The sequence below is a fragment of the Bacillus rossius genome, chromosome 1 (assembly GCF_032445375.1).
Source record: "Bacillus rossius redtenbacheri isolate Brsri chromosome 1, Brsri_v3, whole genome shotgun sequence".
NCBI lineage: Eukaryota > Metazoa > Arthropoda > Insecta > Phasmatodea > Bacillidae > Bacillus > Bacillus rossius.
Genome location: NC_086330.1, coordinates 35,814,323 through 35,835,478, shown reverse-complemented (window position 1 = coordinate 35,835,478; position 21,156 = coordinate 35,814,323). Strand labels below are relative to the sequence as shown.

The window sequence follows — 21,156 nt, the reverse complement described above, 5'->3', positions numbered from 1 at the left end:
AATTATTCTTTCCTAACACTTTATTGTGTTTTTGTTAATCCAAGTACTAAGTTTGTATCCATATAATGTTTTTATAAACATTTGTATCTTGTTCATTATGTTTAGTTTTAAGTTCTGTTTACAATTTATGGTGTTTATTAATAACTAATTTTATGTTTTATGTGCCTGTTTATGTTATTGCCTCTATGACTATTTTCTGTTTGAGTGTTTGTTTTGTTTGTTCAGTTTGTTTATATTTGTTTTTTATCACCCCTAATGTGTGGTACTTTTGCCCTCGTGTGATGGCCATTTTGAGACGTTCTGTCTGCAATGGTACCGACGATAGTGGGAGTCCATTCATTGGACTTTGTACCTATTTATATGTGTCGTGCCCACCACAGAAGTTTAACAACTGTTGGGGGGCATGTAACAAATTAAAAATGAATAAATAAATAAATAAATAAAATAAATTATCATCATAGTATTTCAGTAAATTTTGTTAAACTGTTGAAGAGTCTCACTGCACATGTGATGTTAAGTGCCGTCTGTCAACTTCAGCTTTTAAAATATTTCAATTCAACGGGAACAGTATGAGTGAAATGACAAATTTTTATTTTCTGATTTTCTATGCCATTATTGTATATTTGACTCTTTCTTAGCTCTAAAGATATTAATCATTGTAAAATTTTGTAAAATTATAAGGGCAGAAAATACCTAGAGAAATAAATTTAAAGTTGACTCACCCCTTAAAAACTAATTTGCAGTAGAAACAAAAGGGGGGAGGGGGGATCAGCTATTTTTATGAAAGCACTACGTAACCAAAATTGAAAATTGTACCACATGTTTTTAACCTTTACATTATTTTATGATGAAAAATCCCAGTAAGACATTTAATGATCACACGTAACATTCATTTAAGATGTTTTTTTTTTGGCAGTACCATTGCTGGCGTTTGTCATCAGAAATATATATAAAAAAATAGTTATAAACACACAGAAAACAATCAATCTTTCCATTGCAAGAACAATTTAAATAATGTACAAGTAAGTTTCATTATGCAGTTAGCATTACTCACAATAAGAAGATTCCATCCCAAAAAAGTGTCAGAACCAAATGTAAAATAACTTAGTAAGAGAATGCCATCACATAAATCCTGGCCTTTTCCTTTCACTATTCAAGAGAGCAAAGCATGGGACATGATATCTGTAGTACTTACCACAGATGAGTAGCATTCTGAACGTCACTTTGATACTTCCTGTTTAATAGAAGTACAGTAAACCTATTTTAACTCAGTTTCAAAATGTTGGACTTATACTATATCCTAATTCCTAAATAATAAGTTAATAAAGTTTACTACTTGACCTTTTAATACACCATTACCACCATTACCCTTTTAATAAGTCTAAATTTTTAAGTACTTTGAAAAACTTCTTAACTGGAATTTACGGTAGTGGTAATCCCTTGGTGATTGAGTTAAAATTATTAAATTAGAAACTCTCAGTTTTAAATATTTTTTCAGCATAGATATTTGTAAAGATGTTTTTGAAAGAATCTTAATTTTGTTTGAGCAATTATTTATATATCGACATTATGAGCACAACTTCTTTATCAAGGAAGAATATGTATGTTGTGTCAGTATTAGTAACACGTTTTCCACCCAAATGCTTGGCAAACACGTGAAGGAAGTACTGACGTAAACAGTACAGTAATGCCAGGAAACATTCAAGCATTGGGGAGACGTAAGCAGTAAGCCGACCTTCCCCTTTGGCCCTGTTCTGCGCAAGTTGGATCTTCCTGCCGTAGTTGGGCTAATGAGCTTAGTTTGTGTGATCCAGTTAGCGTGAGTAATAGCTTTAACAGAGACCTCACAAGTGCTCTCTCGTGATGCCAGGGTGTATAAAACTGCCAGGGAGTGTGGGCTCGACACGTAGACCGCTTTTAGCTAGAGCCGAAAACCTTTTCCGTTTGTGTTCAAGATGGGTGTCAACTTCAAAGTTTTCAAAAAGTGCTCTCCCAACGGGAAGATCACTGTGTATCTCGGCAAACGAGATTTTGTGGACCACATCACCGGCATAGAACCAATAGGTAATACATATTATGCACGTACACAATGTGGTTTATTAATAAAATTGTCAATTGTGTGTTTTTGAGCACATGATCTGGTGCTGCTAGCTGTGCAAGTATAATAAACTGTGCTATACAGATATTCACATTCGGGTGTAAAAATTATAATATATTATAATTACTATTGTTCTATTTCACAACTATAATAATCTTAACTGCAGCTTGTAACATCCAATTTATAGTTTTACATTAAAACAGGTGAAATTCAAATGTATATTTTTTATTTAAAGTACCTATTTGGGCTTCAGTAAGTTGTTATTAATTAGTAAATTTGAATGAAAAGAAGAACAAATCTATTCCAGTTCATGTGTTCTACCCAAAGATGAAAGTGCCAGGCTAATAATTTGAATATTTTTTAGTAAATAATTAAATAAAAATATTTTTTCAAAAAATTTTTTTTTTAACTGAACTGTGAAATTTAATGCCAAAGCGTTTTGGCGGTTTTGCTCCACTATTTGTTTGTCCGTTGGCCCTCAGAATGACTTGGCTTGTTTAGTTAATGTTCGTAAAAGATAGTCCATTGAAGATTGAAGGCCACCTCCAAAGCAAAATCCCTGCACCACAAATGCTCACCAGCCAAGACATGGGATGGACAATTTTTTTGCATGGACAATTTGTTTTGCATTCTGTTCTAACTTCTAAGGTTTGTCTCTGAACACTTTTAAATTCATCTAAAGAAATAATAGTTTGGTTGACAGCACTTTAAGAAAAGTAAATCCTTGATTTAATATTTTATTTAAAAGGTTTAGTGTTTGAAATTTATTGCTTCTGAAAATTGATTTATTTTCTCTTGTGTACATGAGAATACAATTCAGCATTACAGGAAAATTTCCTCCCCACCCACCCAAAAAAAAGAAAAAATTTTTAAATATTTGCCTGGACACCTGCCTACAAGTTACTGGACTCGTGAAGATGCTTTTCAGACTTGTGGCAGATGATTCTGGGAGATTAGAAGCAGAGCTCCCGAGAAGTTTGTTTTGGCATGAACCAGGTACAGCACCCTAAAGTAAGATGGTAAAACATATTGGCAGGTGATATTCTTCATAGATTGTCAACTGCAGTTGTATTTAGTAGGCCTGTACGAATATCAGTTGTTTAGTTTGAATAGAATACGAGTACAAATATCAAATTCTTCTCGAATTCGATAGTAAGAATTACAATTCCATAACATTTTTTTTGTTCGCTTATAACACATACATTTTTAAAGAAAAAGTAAATGTGTTGTGTAGTGACTTATGAGAAATTAGATAATACTAGAGTGAAAGGTTGGTTATGTTAAGTCAGCTAAAATTACTATAGGTAAAATTTTGTTGAAATATTCAAATTTTGAAAAGAAAATATAAATAATTATTTTTCATGGTAATTAAAATAGGATCTGTAAAAAATAAATAAACAGTGCAAAGCGAATTTGTAAGGCAATTGCAATATGCGTAAAGAAACTACAAGAAGATGGGTTTAAAATGAATGTACATTGAGCAGTTTTATGAAGTAGGTCAAAAAAATGTAAAACATTTTTGTTTGAATTTTTCACTATGTGAAAATAAATCATTATCTATATTAACGTATATTAATATTTATGGATTATATTTTTTTCCTTGTTTTAACTAAATTGTAGGAACACAGTAACTGCTTAGAATGTTCTTCTCTTTCTTTTCTGTCTAGTAAAGTGTCTGAAAACGGTCAACTTTAACACCCGGGCCAACTGTGTTTAGATTTTTAGGGACACATGTTTAACCTCATCAGTATGCTTCAGTTCCAATCTCTCTTTAATGACCTGCTGGACTATTTTCTCCTTAAAATACTTTAGCTGATAACAACTGATAATGTGGGTGTTAGTTAAGGTTCCGAATTACTGTGTTAAATCCAGCTTTACTATGTTAGTTGTCTGAAAATTTAAGTGGCAAGACGGAGCAAAAAACTCCACATAAATAACCGTAAACATCATGAAAATCCTGTGGAAATTTTGTCCCCGCCCATGAAAAAATCATGTGTGATCCTGAAATTATTCCAGACTTTCGAGATCCCGCAGTTGTATTTGTAAACGACTGAATATTAATTTTTTCGAAGTGTTAGTATTTGAAATTTAATTGAATACTAATAATAAAATATTAGTTTTGATATTCAAAAATTTGAATATGGCACAGGCCTAATATTTAGTGTTTCAAGCGGAACCATGCATAACTAATTCAAATATGTTTGGTGCAAACAGTTTACTATTAAAAAAGAAAAGCAAAGTTATTCATAAAACAAGAAGAAAGTAAAACATTCATAATCTCGCTTGTACAGCTGCTAATTTGTATTAATGTTATTAGTAATTGATCCTATTTTGTAAGTATTCATTCTATTATTCTAATTATAATAAATTTTGTAATAATTAAAAGTTTTCCAGAAATGTTAATATTATTAATACACATTAATCTAATTTAATCTGATAAGTATTTTTTGTACTAGATTACTGGCATAGAAACACATGAGAATAGAATAGTAACAAATAATTATGTAAGTACATAATATGTAGATATGTGATCAGAGTGGTAGGTGCACTTAGCCACAGGCAGCTCAGAGTGAACATTAGTGTGCTTTTACTCTTGAATTTATTGATACCTCTCAAAAAAACTCAATAAACTTTTTGCGGAACTTTGTAATCATTATAATTGTTCGGATTGTGCAGTATTTTACAAGCTTAAAATCAGGTTTCTACCCTTTAGTTAAGCTGACATGCCTTTTTTTTTTTTTTAGTTTTTCAGCCCTGCACCTGCAGACATAATAATAAACTAATGACACAGTAAACCCCTTCTACTTCTAACACAATAGTAAATAAACACCTACGCAGCATAACAGTGCTTTAGAACACCTTGGCACATTGAAAGGTTTCTAATCTGGCATTCTATGGTCCGGCATATTCTGTATTCCAGCACCAAACCATCTGCTTGCATTCAGGTCTTTTAAGATGGATTCCATTGGTTGACCTTGGCTAGAGTTCATTGTTACTTATGGTTTGAATTTCAGTAAAGTGTTTCCTTTTTTCGAGCTGGTTATGTTTCACAAATCATGGGTACATTTCTGTAATGATTTTTCGAAGAAGACAAACGCTCATTTTTGTCCACAGAGCAACTAACTGGTTTTAAACACCGTGTTGTATATCGTCGTTCAGCGAACAATACTGCCTAATTAACATTTCAGTTACTTTACAGGAAGGTCAAAGAACTGCTTATTTTTTACGTATTCATATTGTGTGTTTAACATAATGGGTATTTTTACTTTAAAAGATAATTTTGAATACTTTTTTTTTTTTTACTATAAAGCGAGGGTAACCAACTTCACTCTCCCAATTGTCTCAGCTGGAAGCCTACTGCATTTAGCAAGTCTGCTTTGTTCCATTTTTGTGCTGTGGTGCCGTTATTTCTAGGATTATTGCTGTAAAAATTATATCGGTGGATGCAAAACATCCGCTTGAAATGCATTGGAACCAAAAAATTAAATTTCGTTCAAAATGTCAGTTGGGCGGTATTGTTCGCTGAGCGACGATGTTTGTGTTTCCGTTGAAACTGCGCTGGCGTCTCCGCCCGGAGACTCGGCAGCGCACGAAGCGACACGGCAGGGTGTCTTGCGTGTGCGCAGATGGCGTGGTGCTGCTGGAAGACGAGTACCTCCGGGAGCGCAAGGTGTTCGGGCAGGTGGTGTGCAGCTTCCGGTACGGCCGCGAGGAGGACGAGGTGATGGGGCTCAACTTCCAGAAGGAGCTGTTCCTGGTGTCGGAGCAGGTGTACCCGCCGCCCGAGAAGAGCGAGCAGAACCTCACCAAGCTGCAGGTACCTGCCTTGGAGTCACTTTCATGCCACACCATCGCCGTGTTACATGCAACCCCTCCACAACTTTGCAGAATATGGTTATTGACAACGCCTAACTGATGGTTTATACGTAGGATGATGTATTTTTCATGAAAAATAAATCTGAACGCTTATTAGACTGCAGTTGGCGACCATCTGCGAAAAAAGAAATTGCCTTATTTGACCAGGCAATTCAGGACACGTTCGCTTCCACTTTGAATGGCTGTGATTCGTGTACCAACAGTTAGCATGCACCAGAAAGAAACTCAACCGATCACTTAACACAGACAATGCTATATAATAAGTGTGCAACAGCGGAAGGTAATACTGGAAAAAAATATCCAATGTCCTAGAAAATGCAGGCCGAAAAGATGATAAGATGGGTTGCCTTCATTTCGCTCCCTCACAGACAGTAATCCATGGTTTGACAGCAATAATAGATGTTGAAGGAGAATTAAAAGGGAAAGGTGCACGAGGAGGTGGGGGTGGGAGCTCACACCTTAACTAGTTAATTGTTCATTAGCACCATGGTCAGATGACACCATTTTACAAGATAAGAATGAGTGTGACAATAGAGAAGTGAGTGGAGCTGGTTCTTGGGACTTATTGACCAGCATTTTTACAAACAAATGGAAGAGGCATAGAAAAAGAGATCTCTTCATAAAACAAAACACGACAGTGACGTACACAGCTACATTTTAATTCTAAAATTACCTCTTCATCACCCTTTTCCTTCGAAGACTGTAGATGAACTTTGTGCAACAGCAGCTTAAGTACTACCTTTATGACAACCCATCATATAGGACGAGACAAGCCTTAAGCGCTCGAAGTTGCATGAAATTCTCCTCTTGTATGTAATATGTATGTAAAACTGAAGAAGTGGCTCCTATAGGAGTGACTGCCTCCCCTCCTCTCTTTAACAGTCATAAATATTTTTTAACAATTGAAAGCTAATACACGGAACATGAAAAGCCTTTTTAGGTTGAACAGACCTTTTCACATTACGTTTAAAATCTTTAAATAATTGAATAGTTATAAATTTTGATTTAAATTATATTAAGTAATTCCCTTTGTAGACATTTTTGTTATTTCTTATAGTGTGCATTTTTCATGACTTTTTATGATGTCGAAACTGAGTTATATAGTATTTTAAGTGGCTGTTATTCATAAAAATTTTGAACTCCCCATTCACTTAAGGCTGGGTTATGTTCACAACAGCACGTCCGCAGTATGGACACATGGAAGTTGAATGTACACAAAGATAGCAGCCACATTGGAAAATAGAACATGCACAGCAAAACAGCTCGCACAGGGTGCACAGAAAGTTGTTAAACTTCTAACTTTCTCTGAGCTGTGCGCCAATTTCTGTTTGCGGCCAATAATCAGCGTACAATACGTCAGCGGTGTAGACTGACTTGTTTTGATATATACATTTTAAAATAAAGAGTGAAACGAATTCATACATTTATTTATGAAGAACTTCTTTTTAGTTTATTTTTCCTAATGGTAAAAACAAAACTGAAATTAAATGCTTGGTTTTTTGGTTAACAACATCCTTTGAAAAATTATAGCTGACAAATTTCAAGTATTTGAAACTATAAAAATTTTGACAGAAGTAAACGAGGGGGAAAAAAGCTGTTGGAATGATTCGAACTGCTGTGTTGTGTGCGAATGTAGCTTTGAATTATTTCTTGCGTGTGTGTTCAACTGTGCTATTTATATGCTGATTGCATGCTATCACGAATGTAGCCTAGGCTTCGACCCCCAAAACCCTGAATTCGCCGCTGAACTGCAGCAATTTTTTTCCGCAGGGGTTAAGTGCTGGGTACTTGTCGGCAGGAGCGGCTGATGAAGAAGCTGGGCCCCAACGCCTTCCCCTTCACCTTCGTGCTGCCCCCCAACGCTCCCGCCTCCGTCATCCTGCAGCCCGGCCCCGAGGACGAGGGCGAGCCCTGCGGCGTGCAGTATTACGTCAAGATGTTCGCCGGCGACAGCGACTCGGACCGCACCCACAAGAGGTGCGTCCGTCGCAACTCCCTCGCTCTTCCCGGGCCGGTCTTTCCTCGACTGCAGGGAGCTGCGAGTAACTAGCATGATTGTTGGAGACAAGATGTCATGGGTTTTATTTTATTGCCAGTTTCAGTTTTAAAACAGGATTTTTCTGTGTTAGAGTTTTTTTTTTTTTTAAATCTTTATTAAAAAAAAGATAGCATATTACTGAACAAATAATGATACTAAAATGTTCCATGACACTAATTTCTCCAAAACAGTGTCATTTTGACTGATAGATTGCACTTCTACTCTCTCCCCTTGAGTATAGTATACTAGTACATTTATGTGGTGGTTCTACGTCTCTGGTTTGGGTCATAAACAATGATAGTAATAGTAATTTTTTTTTTTTTTTTTTTACTTGGGTGCCTGATTTGGTTACTATTCTAACAGCACATTAAAGGAAGTTATTAATAGACAGAACAACCAAATTTGAATTATGTGTATTTAGTGTCAGTGAACTATAGTAGTTTGAAAACACCCACTGGATGTGTAATAAATGTGCACAGAAAACAAAATAACCAAATGGTTGCTGGTCAGTAAGTAGTATAAACAAATGCCAATATTGTTATTAGGGAACTTTTTATACTCGTCTAATAATCATGGACATAAAATAATTGATTGGGTGTAATCCACATATATTACGCCTAGGCACATAGATGCACAGACACTTCTACTGTTGAACTTTGAATTATGAATTAAAGTGAATAGTTGATTTGATTTAACAAAACATTGCTTAGCATAACTGTACCGGTCTTAACTTGCTAATGGTCTGGAAATATAGGTTGTGCACATACAAAATATACAAGAGTCTGTGTATGGTTATTACAAATTCATTGACATAAAATTCACTAGATTTCATAAAGGACAAAAATTTTCTGATCTGTTATCACTGTATCTACAATTATTCACTTTAGTTACAATTATATGGGTCTCTACTCGTAATTGTCAGATTAGTTAGCCTCAGGGTGACATAGGTCTCCGCGTGCCTGGACTTCTGGGGAGGAAAACAAAATTAACTTGATAGTTATGCCCTTATAGGCAGTGTAATGACTTCTCAGTAAAATGTATGAACACTGATAAATCAGTGTGAACCAACACTTGGTTCTCAGTCAAGTACGTAAATATACGTTTTTAGCTCTCAGGTTTGCTTTAAAATACAATTGAATTATTCAAAATCACAGTATTTTGCAGTCAATGCTGCCAGAAGATTTACAACACTTACAGCACATCAATGTAGGTTGTACACTCCTATTTTGCAGCTCTTTGTAGAGATTCCCTAGCCTTAAAACACTGTACTAGGCTTATATTTACTTAAAAACAGCACAGTAATTTGTATAGTAGCACTATATCATGTCCGTCTTTGATTGCGTCTAGTCCCAGATGAAAGTTATTTTCTGAATATTTTTAAATTGCCAAGAATTAGAAGAAATAATCTAATTGGACGGCTATGGCCCAAGTCAACAGACTCCAAATACAGACATTCATAAAAACAGACTTGGATTAATGCAAACATAAAATAGATAAACATCCAGTTCAAAATTAATATAGTTTAAATCAACAAAACATCAAAATAAGTGTTCCTGTTAGAAATAACATCTTTTAAATACTGCCTAGAGAATGCGGACTATTGTTGTTAAATGGCATCTCTAGCGTGCATAGAGTAACGTAGTTCATAAAGATGTACTTTTAAGGTTCATACACATTAAGAAATATAAATATTTACAAACATAATGTTGTTTGAATATAAATAGTTTTTAATTGCTCGCTGAGACTCGTTTTGTTACAACATGATGCACTTTTTCAATTCAATGATTTCTAATAAGCATGTCTAACTTTTCATAACAAAATATATCTGTTAGGTATTTCTGTGTTTGAAAATTTTTTAAGGTCATAATGTAAAAATGGGTACTAAATACTGTTGCTAGATAAAAAGTAAATTTTTTTAAAACTTTTTTTTATTAAAATGTGGTACATGCATTATGAATAAATTACTTTCATTGAATTTAATATTTAAAAGATTAGGTATTTGTCAACTATATTTAAGTTTTTGTAAAAAAATGCTGATTTAGTTTCATTATTTTAATTGCATTTTGGTGCTTTGTAGTGTAATAACTTTAATTTTGGTGTTATATGGAGTATTGACATGATTTTCGGTGTTATGTCAGTTTTATCACAATTCACCAAAATGTCCCTAATGATTGTAGTTTTACACTTAGCAACATTTATTGTGCTATCAAAATTCCTGCTCATCAAATTACCTACCCACCCTAAATCATGTTATAATTTTTTGTAATATTCTTCCAAATTTACTTACTGTATTTAGTTGACTACAATTTTTTTTGTAGATAAATTTGTTACAATAAATATTTTGCTCTACTAGTTAATGTTAAACTAACTGAATTTTTAATATCTGGAAAGGGAGAGTGCACATGTTCCCCGAGCCACCTCCTTAAATACACTCCGGAACCAGATCCTGCATAGTTTCCACCCATTTGCCAGGTCTGTTTAAAAAAAAAAAAGCACCCCTCCATCTGCTCCGGTCTTATTATCTCCTCTCAGCTCTCACTTTTTTTTTTCCTGTATCCTCTGCTAATTTCCTTCAGCCATCCATTCCTAGATCTTCACTTAGTATTTGCCTCATGAGCATCCCATACATGCACAGTGTTGCGTTAATGTATCGTCTTATTTCTCGTTGCCTGTTATATTCCTTCGTTTCATAACTTATCCGCTGGTGGCTTCTCAGTAGCACTTCACTCTCATGTGATGAGGCAGAAGTTGTCAGTTCAGGCACAACCCTCAGCATTTACCCACATTAATTTACAAGCAGTATGTCTGTATCCAACTCACTCCCCACTATAATTGTTGAAATCTTAAGCTTGTCTGTGCATAACCTTGTAGTGAAAATTCCTACCTCTTGATTTTAAAATTTGTTCTTACTGTTCTACGTTTCTTCGTTCGCTGCCAATGTTTCCAGTCAAGGTGTGACACGACACGTGTGTGTTAGGCCCGTGTGTGTACGACCCACGACCGGGATTTTGTTTCCGCAGGAGCACCATCACCCTGGGCTTCCGCAAAGTGCAGTACGCGCCGTCCAAGTCGGGCCGCCAGCCCTGCACCGTGGTACGCAAGGACTTCCTGCTGAGTCCCGGGGAGCTGGAGCTGGAAGCTACGCTTGACAAGCAGGTCAGCTCGCCAGTAGCCCCCGTGAGGCGAAGCCACGTAGACATGCAGTAGGACCCTGTACTTACGAGGGTAGTCTGAAAAGTTTCCGACCTCAACTTCAAGATGGCAGCACTCGTCGACGAAAAATTGGGGAATGTGTTTGATCATGCTTTGGATTGTACCCTCGCCGAGCGTCAGTCGTGGACGGTCGTGTGCACGCCCGGTCCTTGGCTTCCGTGATCTTTTTTTTTTTTTTTTTTCACTTTGTTTATGTGGTGTTTTACAGTATTAACTCTTCATTACTAGATCAGTCCGAATGCCTGGGGTTTCTTCAACCCCAATATAATGTTCTATACATCCTTTAAATGATTCATGCAATGGGGAATTTTCATTTAATGCAGTTTTTTGGACATACGCCATTGTCATGGAAAAAATTCATAAAAGCAAAGTAAGAAATAAAAAAGGAAAACATAAATTTTTCTTTGGTATTTTCGTTAAAACTGTATTGATGCTTGATAATCTGGCAGAATCACTGGCCATGTGATCTGGAACATGCTGGATTGAAAATCTATTACTTCAGTTTCCTACCATAACAAGTTAAATAACAATTTTTCAAATCAGCTATCAGTTTTATTTTCCTCTTTCTCTACAATGTGTACCTACACGTGTAGGTGTATAGCTTTGCGAGGCACCTATACATTGTGTATCAAAATAGCAAGCATTCAAAACTTGGAAATTGTGTAAAGTAAAAATAATTCAGTAACAATTGAATTTTTCAAATACCAAAGTACAGTTTGCAGTAGCTTTTTAAAATACAATTTTGTTTTGCTCCTCAAGGCATAGGACGTAGCTTTTTATGATTTTTTAACGTCAACGTTCATTGTCGAGTACCAATATCAACTAAAATGTGAAGTACTCAGATATGTATTCCTCCTTGTGACTACAAACTCAAGCCTGGTCATGGTGTAAAAAAGCTTGACAAGATTATGCTCAAATAGCCATGAATTAGTACTAAAAATAATTCAAATTACAAGTTATAGCAAAATATTGAAAAATTTGAAAATTGTAAAAAAAAAAAAAACAAAGGGATTGAGCCCTACTAACTTATCTATATCTGTGCTAGGTATTGTTTTAAATTAAATTAAAGCTATGTAATTGTTGGCTGGGTTCTTAGAAAGTTAATAATGTCAAGATTTCTAAGGTCAGTAAAAATCACAGTGCACTAGTGGGCTGACTACAAATTCAGTCTCACCCAAGCCGCCCAACACCAGTAGGTTGACGCGCTGCGTGCACACGTTGCAGGTGTACCACCACGGGGAGAAGATAGCTGTGAACATCTGCATCCGCAACAACAGCAACAAGGTGGTGAAGAAGATAAAGGCGATGGTGCAACAGGGCGTGGACGTGGTCCTGTTCCAGAACGGCCAGTACCGCAGTTCCGTCGCCAGCCTCGAGACACAGTGAGCACGCTTCTCCCTTCTCCCCCGGCTCCTCTCCTCTGCTCTCCTTCTGCCGTGCTTCTGTGCTTTCTGAGACAAACTGCCTCAATTTCATAAATTATGATGAATAGTAATTTTACACTAGTCAGGAATGTTTGGGAAATATTTGTTTCAATGCCAAGGCCTGTGCAAATACTATTTTTTTTTTTATGTGGAGTGAATATCAAATTGAATGTTTAAAATATTCAGGAAGTCGATTTTAGTTGTGGATGTTTTATTTCGGGAAGCTGTATTACACTTATTTTTATAAAATACGGGATTGACATAAAACAAAATAATTGTTTAATATTTTTTAACCAATTGGATCCCTATGTATAACATCATTCATTAAACATTATTAACAACCATAATATTAATTATTAAGCATAGCTATGCCTAATATTAATATTAAGCATTTATAAAAGCAAACAGAGTGCTTAACCAACTTTATTCAAGCAAAACACATACAACACAAAAAAAATCCTAAATATTTTAATGATCGAATCTTAGGCTTCCAGTGTTTGAAAACTTTAGAACAAACTTTACATCAGACGTGAAACTTTGCCTCACAACCGAAGCTTCAAACAAAACAAATAGTGAATTTCCTGGCGAAGTCAAATAGAATTTTGAAAAGAGCTTCCATTGATTCACTTAGTTGAAGCTTCCCACAGACCTACCATGGCTTGTAGTAAGAAACTATCCCTGCAAGGCCACTTGGGATTTGAGCCCGAGTCTTTGGGAATACACTGTGCACACACTTCTTCTATGCCGTCTCTCTTCTGCTGTGCTTTTGTTGGTAAGGCTTTCCCTCACACACCTCACTGTTTTTTTTTTGTTACGGCTAGTTTCTGATTTTTATGAAGCAGTATTCAAATAAAAAAAGAAGTGACTTGTGGACGTTAAAATTTAATATTGTAAAAAAATTAACTTCTCGGGAATTAAATATTATTGAGCAGTTAATCAAACAAAATGTTCTTGCATAACGTTTTTGTCAAAAGGAGGTCGTCATATAGCATATATAGCTGACGAAAAAATTTGTAACCAAAATTAATATGCAGGGCTTACATAGCATAGGAGTTGCTCTTAAACAGCAAGAAATACTTAACAGATTTATTTTATTTGTTCTGAAAAGTTAGGAGACATTCTTTTTAGAAATCATTAAATTGAAAAAGTGCATCATGTTGTAACGAAACGAGTCACTGTGAAATTCCAACCATTAAAAGGTTTTTTTTTTTTTTTTTTTAATTTTTTGTTAAGATTTAAATGCTAATTAATTTCATGATAAAACTTGTATTTAGGTGCCAGATGCTGTATTAACTTGCATTTAGGTGTTATGCAGTCTTTTGACATGCTTTTCAAAGTTATTTTGGTTTTGTTGCAATTCACCATGTAGGTAATCTTGTCTCTACTTGTAGTAGATGAGACGTAAAACTGAAATAAATACAATGAAATTGCGTTAACAAAAAACCCTGTTGTTACAAAAAAAAAATAATACAAAGTGTTTTCAGAGTCCCTAAAATTACATAGGAGTTATAATGATAACCAATTTGTTTTGAACAAAATATGAGTACTACATATTTAATATAAAGTTGTATGTCCCTTTAGGAAACAATTATGTACATTAATTAGAGAATGTTTAGTAAATTTCAACTACAGTAATAATGATGCCATCACCTAGGTCTAGTGTAGGATGAGTCAAACAGCTTAGGATGTATATATTTGTACAATTTGATTACGTATGTGTCCTTTTGCTGGTAATTTTGTAAGACTTTGGTTTATTCTGCTGTCGTGTATCCCTGTTAAAAGTAGTATATTGTTGTTTATTAGCCCTTAGGAATTCCTTTTATATGCAAGTTTTCTTTGAGTACATTCTTCCTTTTTAGGAGTTTATTTTTCATGTAGTAACTGAGAAAAATATTAATAATTTTATTTGTAATTTTTTTAATAATTATAAAAAATGGGTCTATTAACGTATCTCATTTTGCAATAGTTTGTTTAATACAGACCTCATTATTATAAAGTGCCAAATAATGGTTTATATGATCGAGGCTCGACGGTAAATCCGCACATGGGGCGCCAAGGTGTGTTATGCCTGTGCCCTGCAGGGAAGGCTGCCCCATCCAGCCCGGCTCGACCCTGCAGAAGGTCATGTACCTGGTGCCGACCCTGGACTCCAACAAGGACCGACGTGGCATCGCACTGGACGGCCAGCTGAAGAACCAGAGCACCAACCTGGCGTCTTCCACTCTGTGAGTTTCCCCAGCGTCTCCCGACCGGTCGGAATCTGTCGCTCGGAATCTCTTCGCACCTCTGCATGAGCCTTGTCTGTCCCTAGCATCGAGGATGGGTTTGTCCATCAGATGGTGTACCTAAGGCAGCTGAATGCTAGTCAACCCACAGGTTTCGTAATAAGTTTTTTGTTTTATTTTTTAAGGTGGTGTAACACTATAACATTAAATACATAAAAATGGTTATACACAGCTCTATTTAATTAATGCTGTATGATACGATTATGCAAAATTTAAGTTGAGGAAAATGTTCAAGATATTGTTTATTTGGCAGAATCTTTTTTAATGATGAGTGGAATGAAAGTTGTAAACGTTTTCTAAGACATTTTGTAATGCTATAATTTCCTTTATACGTGCATGATTTGTGTGATGGAGGGTGAATAAAAAAAAGTTTAAATTTTTCCAGGCTGGCATCACCTGACCAGCGGGATGCTTTTGGCATTGTGGTGTCGTACGCCGTGAAAGTAAAACTGTACCTGGGTGCGCTGGGCGGAGAGCTCACCGCAGAACTGCCTCTTGTGTTGATGCACCCCAAGGTACATGCGTAGCGCACAATTCCAGATACATACCTACACTTCGAAACAAAAAAATATTCAAAGTATAGTGACTCTGTTGCATATCATCTAGTGTAACTGTCAACATTGTGGTTAAAAGTCATTGTTGTACAATAAGCATTAGTATGTACACGGTTTCCATTTATTAATGGGGCTGATGTAACTTGCTATTGTTAAATTTAACGTATGTACAGTTCAGTTGTTCATTTAACATACATACAGTGCCCAGCATAATGGATAAATTTCAGACTGGGGAATATTCTGTAATCTGGAAATTTTTTGTCAATATTTTATAAATAAAAAAAAGTATTCAGGAGATAAGTAAATAAAAATTTCAATCAAACTAGTAAGTATGGAAAAAATTTAAATTTATACTTTTAGGGTCTGACCATGTGGTTTAAAATTTGATCGTTTATTGACTCTTTATAGCACCAAAATGCAAGTTATATCATGAAACTAAGTAGTATTTAACCAAAATTGAATTTTAATCATAAAAAAATAATCTTTTATTGCTTGAAATTAAATTAAAGTCATTTCCTAACAAAAAAAATTGTACCAAAGTGCATAGATCAGAAATATTAAATTAATTTTTTTTTATTGTACATCTCTTATTTAATAGATAATAGCTTTTAAGGGCGTATGTCCCGTTCCAGGTCATGATTTTAGATTTATATTAATCACTGATCAACTTTTAGACATTTTCAATCGTTTAACTTTCATGAAATGAAAAATAGATATAGTTGCATACTTTTTGCATAATTAGCTGCCAAAGTTACATTTTTAACCTTTTTGGGTTGTACAAATAAGGAGAATTTAATTTATTGCAGAACTGAAACTTTTTAGGATTAACTGCTATGCCACTGGCTACTTCAAGAAATGGTTTGCATTTCTTTCAGAAAATATTAATTAATTTTACCTGACATTTCAAAATTCTCAAAATTTGTATGATCTTGACAGCCAAGAAACATGAAATGAGTTTTTGTGATAGAAATGCAAACCATTTCTTGAAGTAGCCAGTGGCATTGCAGTTAATCCTAAAAAGTTTCAGTTCTGCAATAAATTAAATTCTCGTTATTTGTACAACCCAAAAAGGTTAAAAATGTAACTTTGGCAGCTAATTATGCAAAAAGTATGCAACTATATATATATTTTTCATTTAATGAAAGTTAAACGATTGAAAATGTCTAAAAGTTGATCAGTGATTAATATAAATCTAAAATCATGACCTGGAACGGGTCATACACCCTTAAACCACAATGCTCGCTCAATTATTTTTATTGTTCTGCATGTATCTGTTTTAGACCAATTTATTACAAATTATTTTATCGTGAATATGTAGCATATAAATTTTCCCACTGTTTTGGTGGAGTAAGTATTACAAAACAGCTTTTATAAAATAAAAACAATAGCACTGAAATCTTCTGTTTTAAAAATGAAATTAGAGTAAAAATAAAATCATAAAATTTTGTCTCTAGTAATTATTCATAACCCTGCTTGACAAAAATAATGTATTCCATAGCAAATGTTCCTTTAGTATTTTGGTTAAAATTTAAATCAAATTAATGAAATTTTTTTTTGAGCACCCCGGGCTGCTGTTACAACCAACTTTGTGTGTTTGATGTTTCAGCCGACAAAAGGCAAGGTTATCCATGCAGACAGCCAGGCTGACGTAGAAATGTTTCGCCAGGACACCGTAGATCAAGAGGCTGAGAAATGTTGAAGGGCATAAATTAAAATGTGTGATGCCACAACTCTATTGGGTGTTATTTATCCTAATGTATGAAATACTTATAAAAGTAATAAATTGAGGCTAAACTAAGCAATTTAATTATTTTTTTTTGTGTTTAAAGGTACATCACTGTTCAGGGCATATTAAAAGATTCACCTAACTTTAGACAACAACTGATTTCACAATCCAATAAAAACTTTTTACTGCCTCCAACATTTCCTGAAATTGGTTAGATAGTGTTTTAGAATAAATTATTCAGACAAAAAGCCTAGTGATTTAAATTGAACTTTAAAAGAAGCTTTAATTTGACATTAACTACTTTACTAAATATTATCATTCCTTGAATTGCCAACTAAGTGTTTCTCAGTTAGAGAAATTTTTTATACTGTTAGGAAGATTTTGCTTGTGTTTTTTTTTTTTTTTTTTTTGCTGTTTATAAAGTTGTTGGCAGTTTTTATACTTTGCTATGTGAACATACTTAATAATTTTTGGATCCTTTAAGAGAACATATACCTACTGTCTTCAAATTTAAGTAAACCCTCATTAAGGAAGAAGTTGATGGTATGTATGTGATACAATAACTTCAAGTAGCCAGTATTATACTTAGTTAAAAGTCACAGTTTTGGAACTGGACAGTATTTTAAAAATTCTCAGATTTTTCGCACATCCTTCCTCATGTATTCTTGACAAGCCAGTGACGCTGCGAAATACTCTTTCAGAATCAAAATAATAAATATTTAATGCAAACCCAGATTTCCCTTTCTCCACCCAAACTGCCAAAGTTTCCATAAAAATTTCTTAAAAATATAAAAATGAAATAAACTATTGAAACATATAGAGAAGGTATTATTAAAAAATAAATAAAAGAAAAAAAATAAGTAGTATTTACTTTTGCTAGAAAAAGCTAAACTTTTGTTAGGTAATTCCTTTGTATTAGCTTTGATGTATCTAGAACTCAATACATCATACTATATTAAATAATTATTTTATTTTTAGTATAGCATGGGTAAGAAAATCTATATTATAACAAACCAATCTATCCGAAATAACGATGTTTTCAGGCCTTTATCTTACGGTATCAATGTAATTCAAGCGTTGTATCATATAGATGTGTTGAAAAGATTTTGACATCCCTAGTCTGATTGCATACACATCATAAATATTAAAATCGGTTTTCAGTATTTCACCAGTTTTTCTCAACTTATTATTTTTTATGTTTATGTTTGGACTAATGTTGAAAATTTATGTGACTTCTACCTGACATGTAAGTTCTGTTTTCCCCAGTCGTTATCCTGTCCCAGTGAGTGTCTAGCCTGGATAGAGGCGTACCCGCGGGTCCGCAACATTGGGTCAGCGAGGTGTTCAGGCTAGGCTGCATATCATTGTTCTCCAACGCGAGTGATGTCCCGCGGTACTAATCTAGTACTCTCCTCCCTGTGGAAGGTAGCTCTTCCCGAGAGAGCTGGCACTGGACACCATCATCAAACGACGACGCTACCGACAGATGTCTGCCACGACTCTGCATAAAACTGGCCAACGTCAGGATTAGTGGGCAAATGGCTCTGATTATACATAATAAATATTATTTATTAGAGTATTTTGTTGCAAAAATTTTCCAGTACATTATTGTTAGTTTTTAATAATAAAGTCGATTACAAGCAGCATTAAATATATTAGATTGTAAAATTATTACTATTGTTAACCAAGGTCATGTAATACTACATTTATTATTTAGTAGATGCTTGATTCTTTTTATTTCGAGATTTGTAACCAAAGTGCATAACCCTGCAAATATGCTTGCTCCGTCTTTTATTAAATTAAACTAAAAACTGATAACCTTTCATTTGCTTACATTCAGACATTCAATTGTCCACTGCTGTTAGTCGGATGAGTCCATCAGTGTTCGTACTTGGTGAAATTTACACTTACATAGGACCAGTAAACACACATGAATTCAAATCTACACTCAAACATTCGCACTAAACACATTATAATTATACTATAATAGCAAACACATCTATAGATGAGTTGTCAATTTCCAAACAGGGCTAGTTGTACTTGGTGCACTTTTGAGAAAAATGACACAAACCTGTAATTTAGAATCTTCATTATTTCTCTTTGATGTTTTAACTTTATTTAGTCTCTAAGTGCATAAGGAATAATAAAAAACAAGTTACTGACCATTATCGCTGGATATAAATGAGCTACAATCAGTTTTAGTTTGCAAATAAATAGCAAGTTTTGAAACTGTGAATGTAATTAGACAATTTTGAAACTCGAAAGAAAAACAAGTTACATACAGGAAATAACAAAGATAGCACAAAATAAAGTAGTATAAATATTTTATTGAACAGTTTAAGTTTACACACATCTAAACCAATTTAAAATTGTTCAATACATTAAAAATATTTTTTTTGTACAAATATTAAATGTATAGTGATAAAAAGAAGGTAAATTGTCTCTAGAAAAAGTGTTTATAATTTTCATTAACTGGAATGTATTAGATGTACTACTTAAAACAGCTTCACTTTACACTCTAACATTTATCTCTTCCATTAATTCATCATTTTCTTCACAGTCAGTATAATTTTCCCTTCCTCTTAATAAATTGTTTCTAAAATACTACAATTCTTCTTTTACAACCCAATCTTCACCCTAGTGTTTGTTCAGCTGATTGTGAATATCACTGAGTTTATTTTGTTAACTGGGATTCCCAGGTAATTCCGTCGGCTGCATGTCTGAGACAGATCGCCGGGGATTGTTAACATGTAGTGGTGTTCCTAGATCACTTTTATAGAACATCTCACCATGCACAAGTGCATTCTCGTTCTTGCTTCTTGAGATTACAATACATTTACATTTTGAAAAAAGAAAATGCCAAGACTTTGTTTGTTTAAGAGTTTCTGCACAGCTTGACTTCTAGTCAAACATAAAAAGTTCTTTCCTATTTGGAAGACTGTTCCAACTTCTTCAAAAGCCTATATGTACTGGGAAGGACTTGTAATTGTCTCCATTTTTTTTTAACTGTTTTTCCAAGCAGCCAAAAAGTCTATCGGAAGAAAGGAAGGAGTGTCCAGTGACTGGAAAGTATACATTAACTTTGTTCACATTGCTTGGTAGATCTTAAGGTTTTTGGGCAACATTCCACTCAATATGGAATTCTTATTTTGTCTTGCGGCTCTTTCAGCTTACAATTCAATTGCCTGAGTGTCTTCTAAAGACACATTTAATAGATGGTGATGCAAAGCTGACACAATTTGATTTGATTCTCTATAATAGTCAGGTTCGGACCACGTGTAGATGAGTGTTTTGTTTGGTCTGTGGATCCTTAGAAGAACCTTCACAAATTATATTGGTGAAGTTGGAGAGAACAGTAGTTACTTTGATCTGGTAACTTCAGTATTGGGAGTTTCTTCTGACAGTCAAGATAACTTTTTGACACCATCCATAGTGTTTCTAAGACTTTCATAGAAAGTACTTACTCTTAACTTGTGAACACTTAACCTTGTCATCAGTTCGATTTTACGTTTTTTTACAGAATTTGTAACTTTACGCTTTAATTGAAAGCATGCAGAGCATTCGTTGGTTACTGGAGTTTTATAGCTTACATTATACTCATTGTTGAAAATACTTCTAAAGTACTCATACTATATTACATACAAGTTTTTGTGAAACATTAGCTTTGTATGCTAACCAAAGTTTCTCGATCAACAAGTTGCTTGATAGGTACTGTCTATCACATCCCTTTTCTCGGCAGTAGTGTGATTCAAGATGTTCAAGGGCTTCAATAAATATTTTCACCGAGTTACGTTTGCCAGAATACTTATTTCTGTGCAGGTCCCCACCTCTTGTTTCTTTAGGCTCTCATTGGTAAGTACATTATACCTACTGACCAGCTGTACCCATGTTTTTACATCCCTTGGATGCTAAAAAACTTTTTCTGGCAAACTTGAATATCAT

General features: G+C 34.4%; 1 protein-coding gene across 1 annotated transcript; it reads left to right on the top strand.

The window, feature by feature from the left end:
* The first annotated feature begins 95 nt into the window (after positions 1 to 95).
* Positions 96 to 17,290, top strand: LOC134534533 (arrestin homolog). Its single transcript, XM_063373019.1, has 8 exons — positions 96 to 2,064; positions 5,725 to 5,915; positions 7,773 to 7,951; positions 11,033 to 11,168; positions 12,450 to 12,607; positions 14,731 to 14,874; positions 15,320 to 15,449; positions 17,095 to 17,290. Exons 1-8 carry the CDS (start codon positions 1,956 to 1,958, stop codon positions 17,185 to 17,187), a joined length of 1,140 nt encoding a protein of 379 aa, XP_063229089.1. The 5' UTR covers positions 96 to 1,955; the 3' UTR covers positions 17,188 to 17,290.
* The last annotated feature ends 3,866 nt before the right edge of the window (positions 17,291 to 21,156 follow it).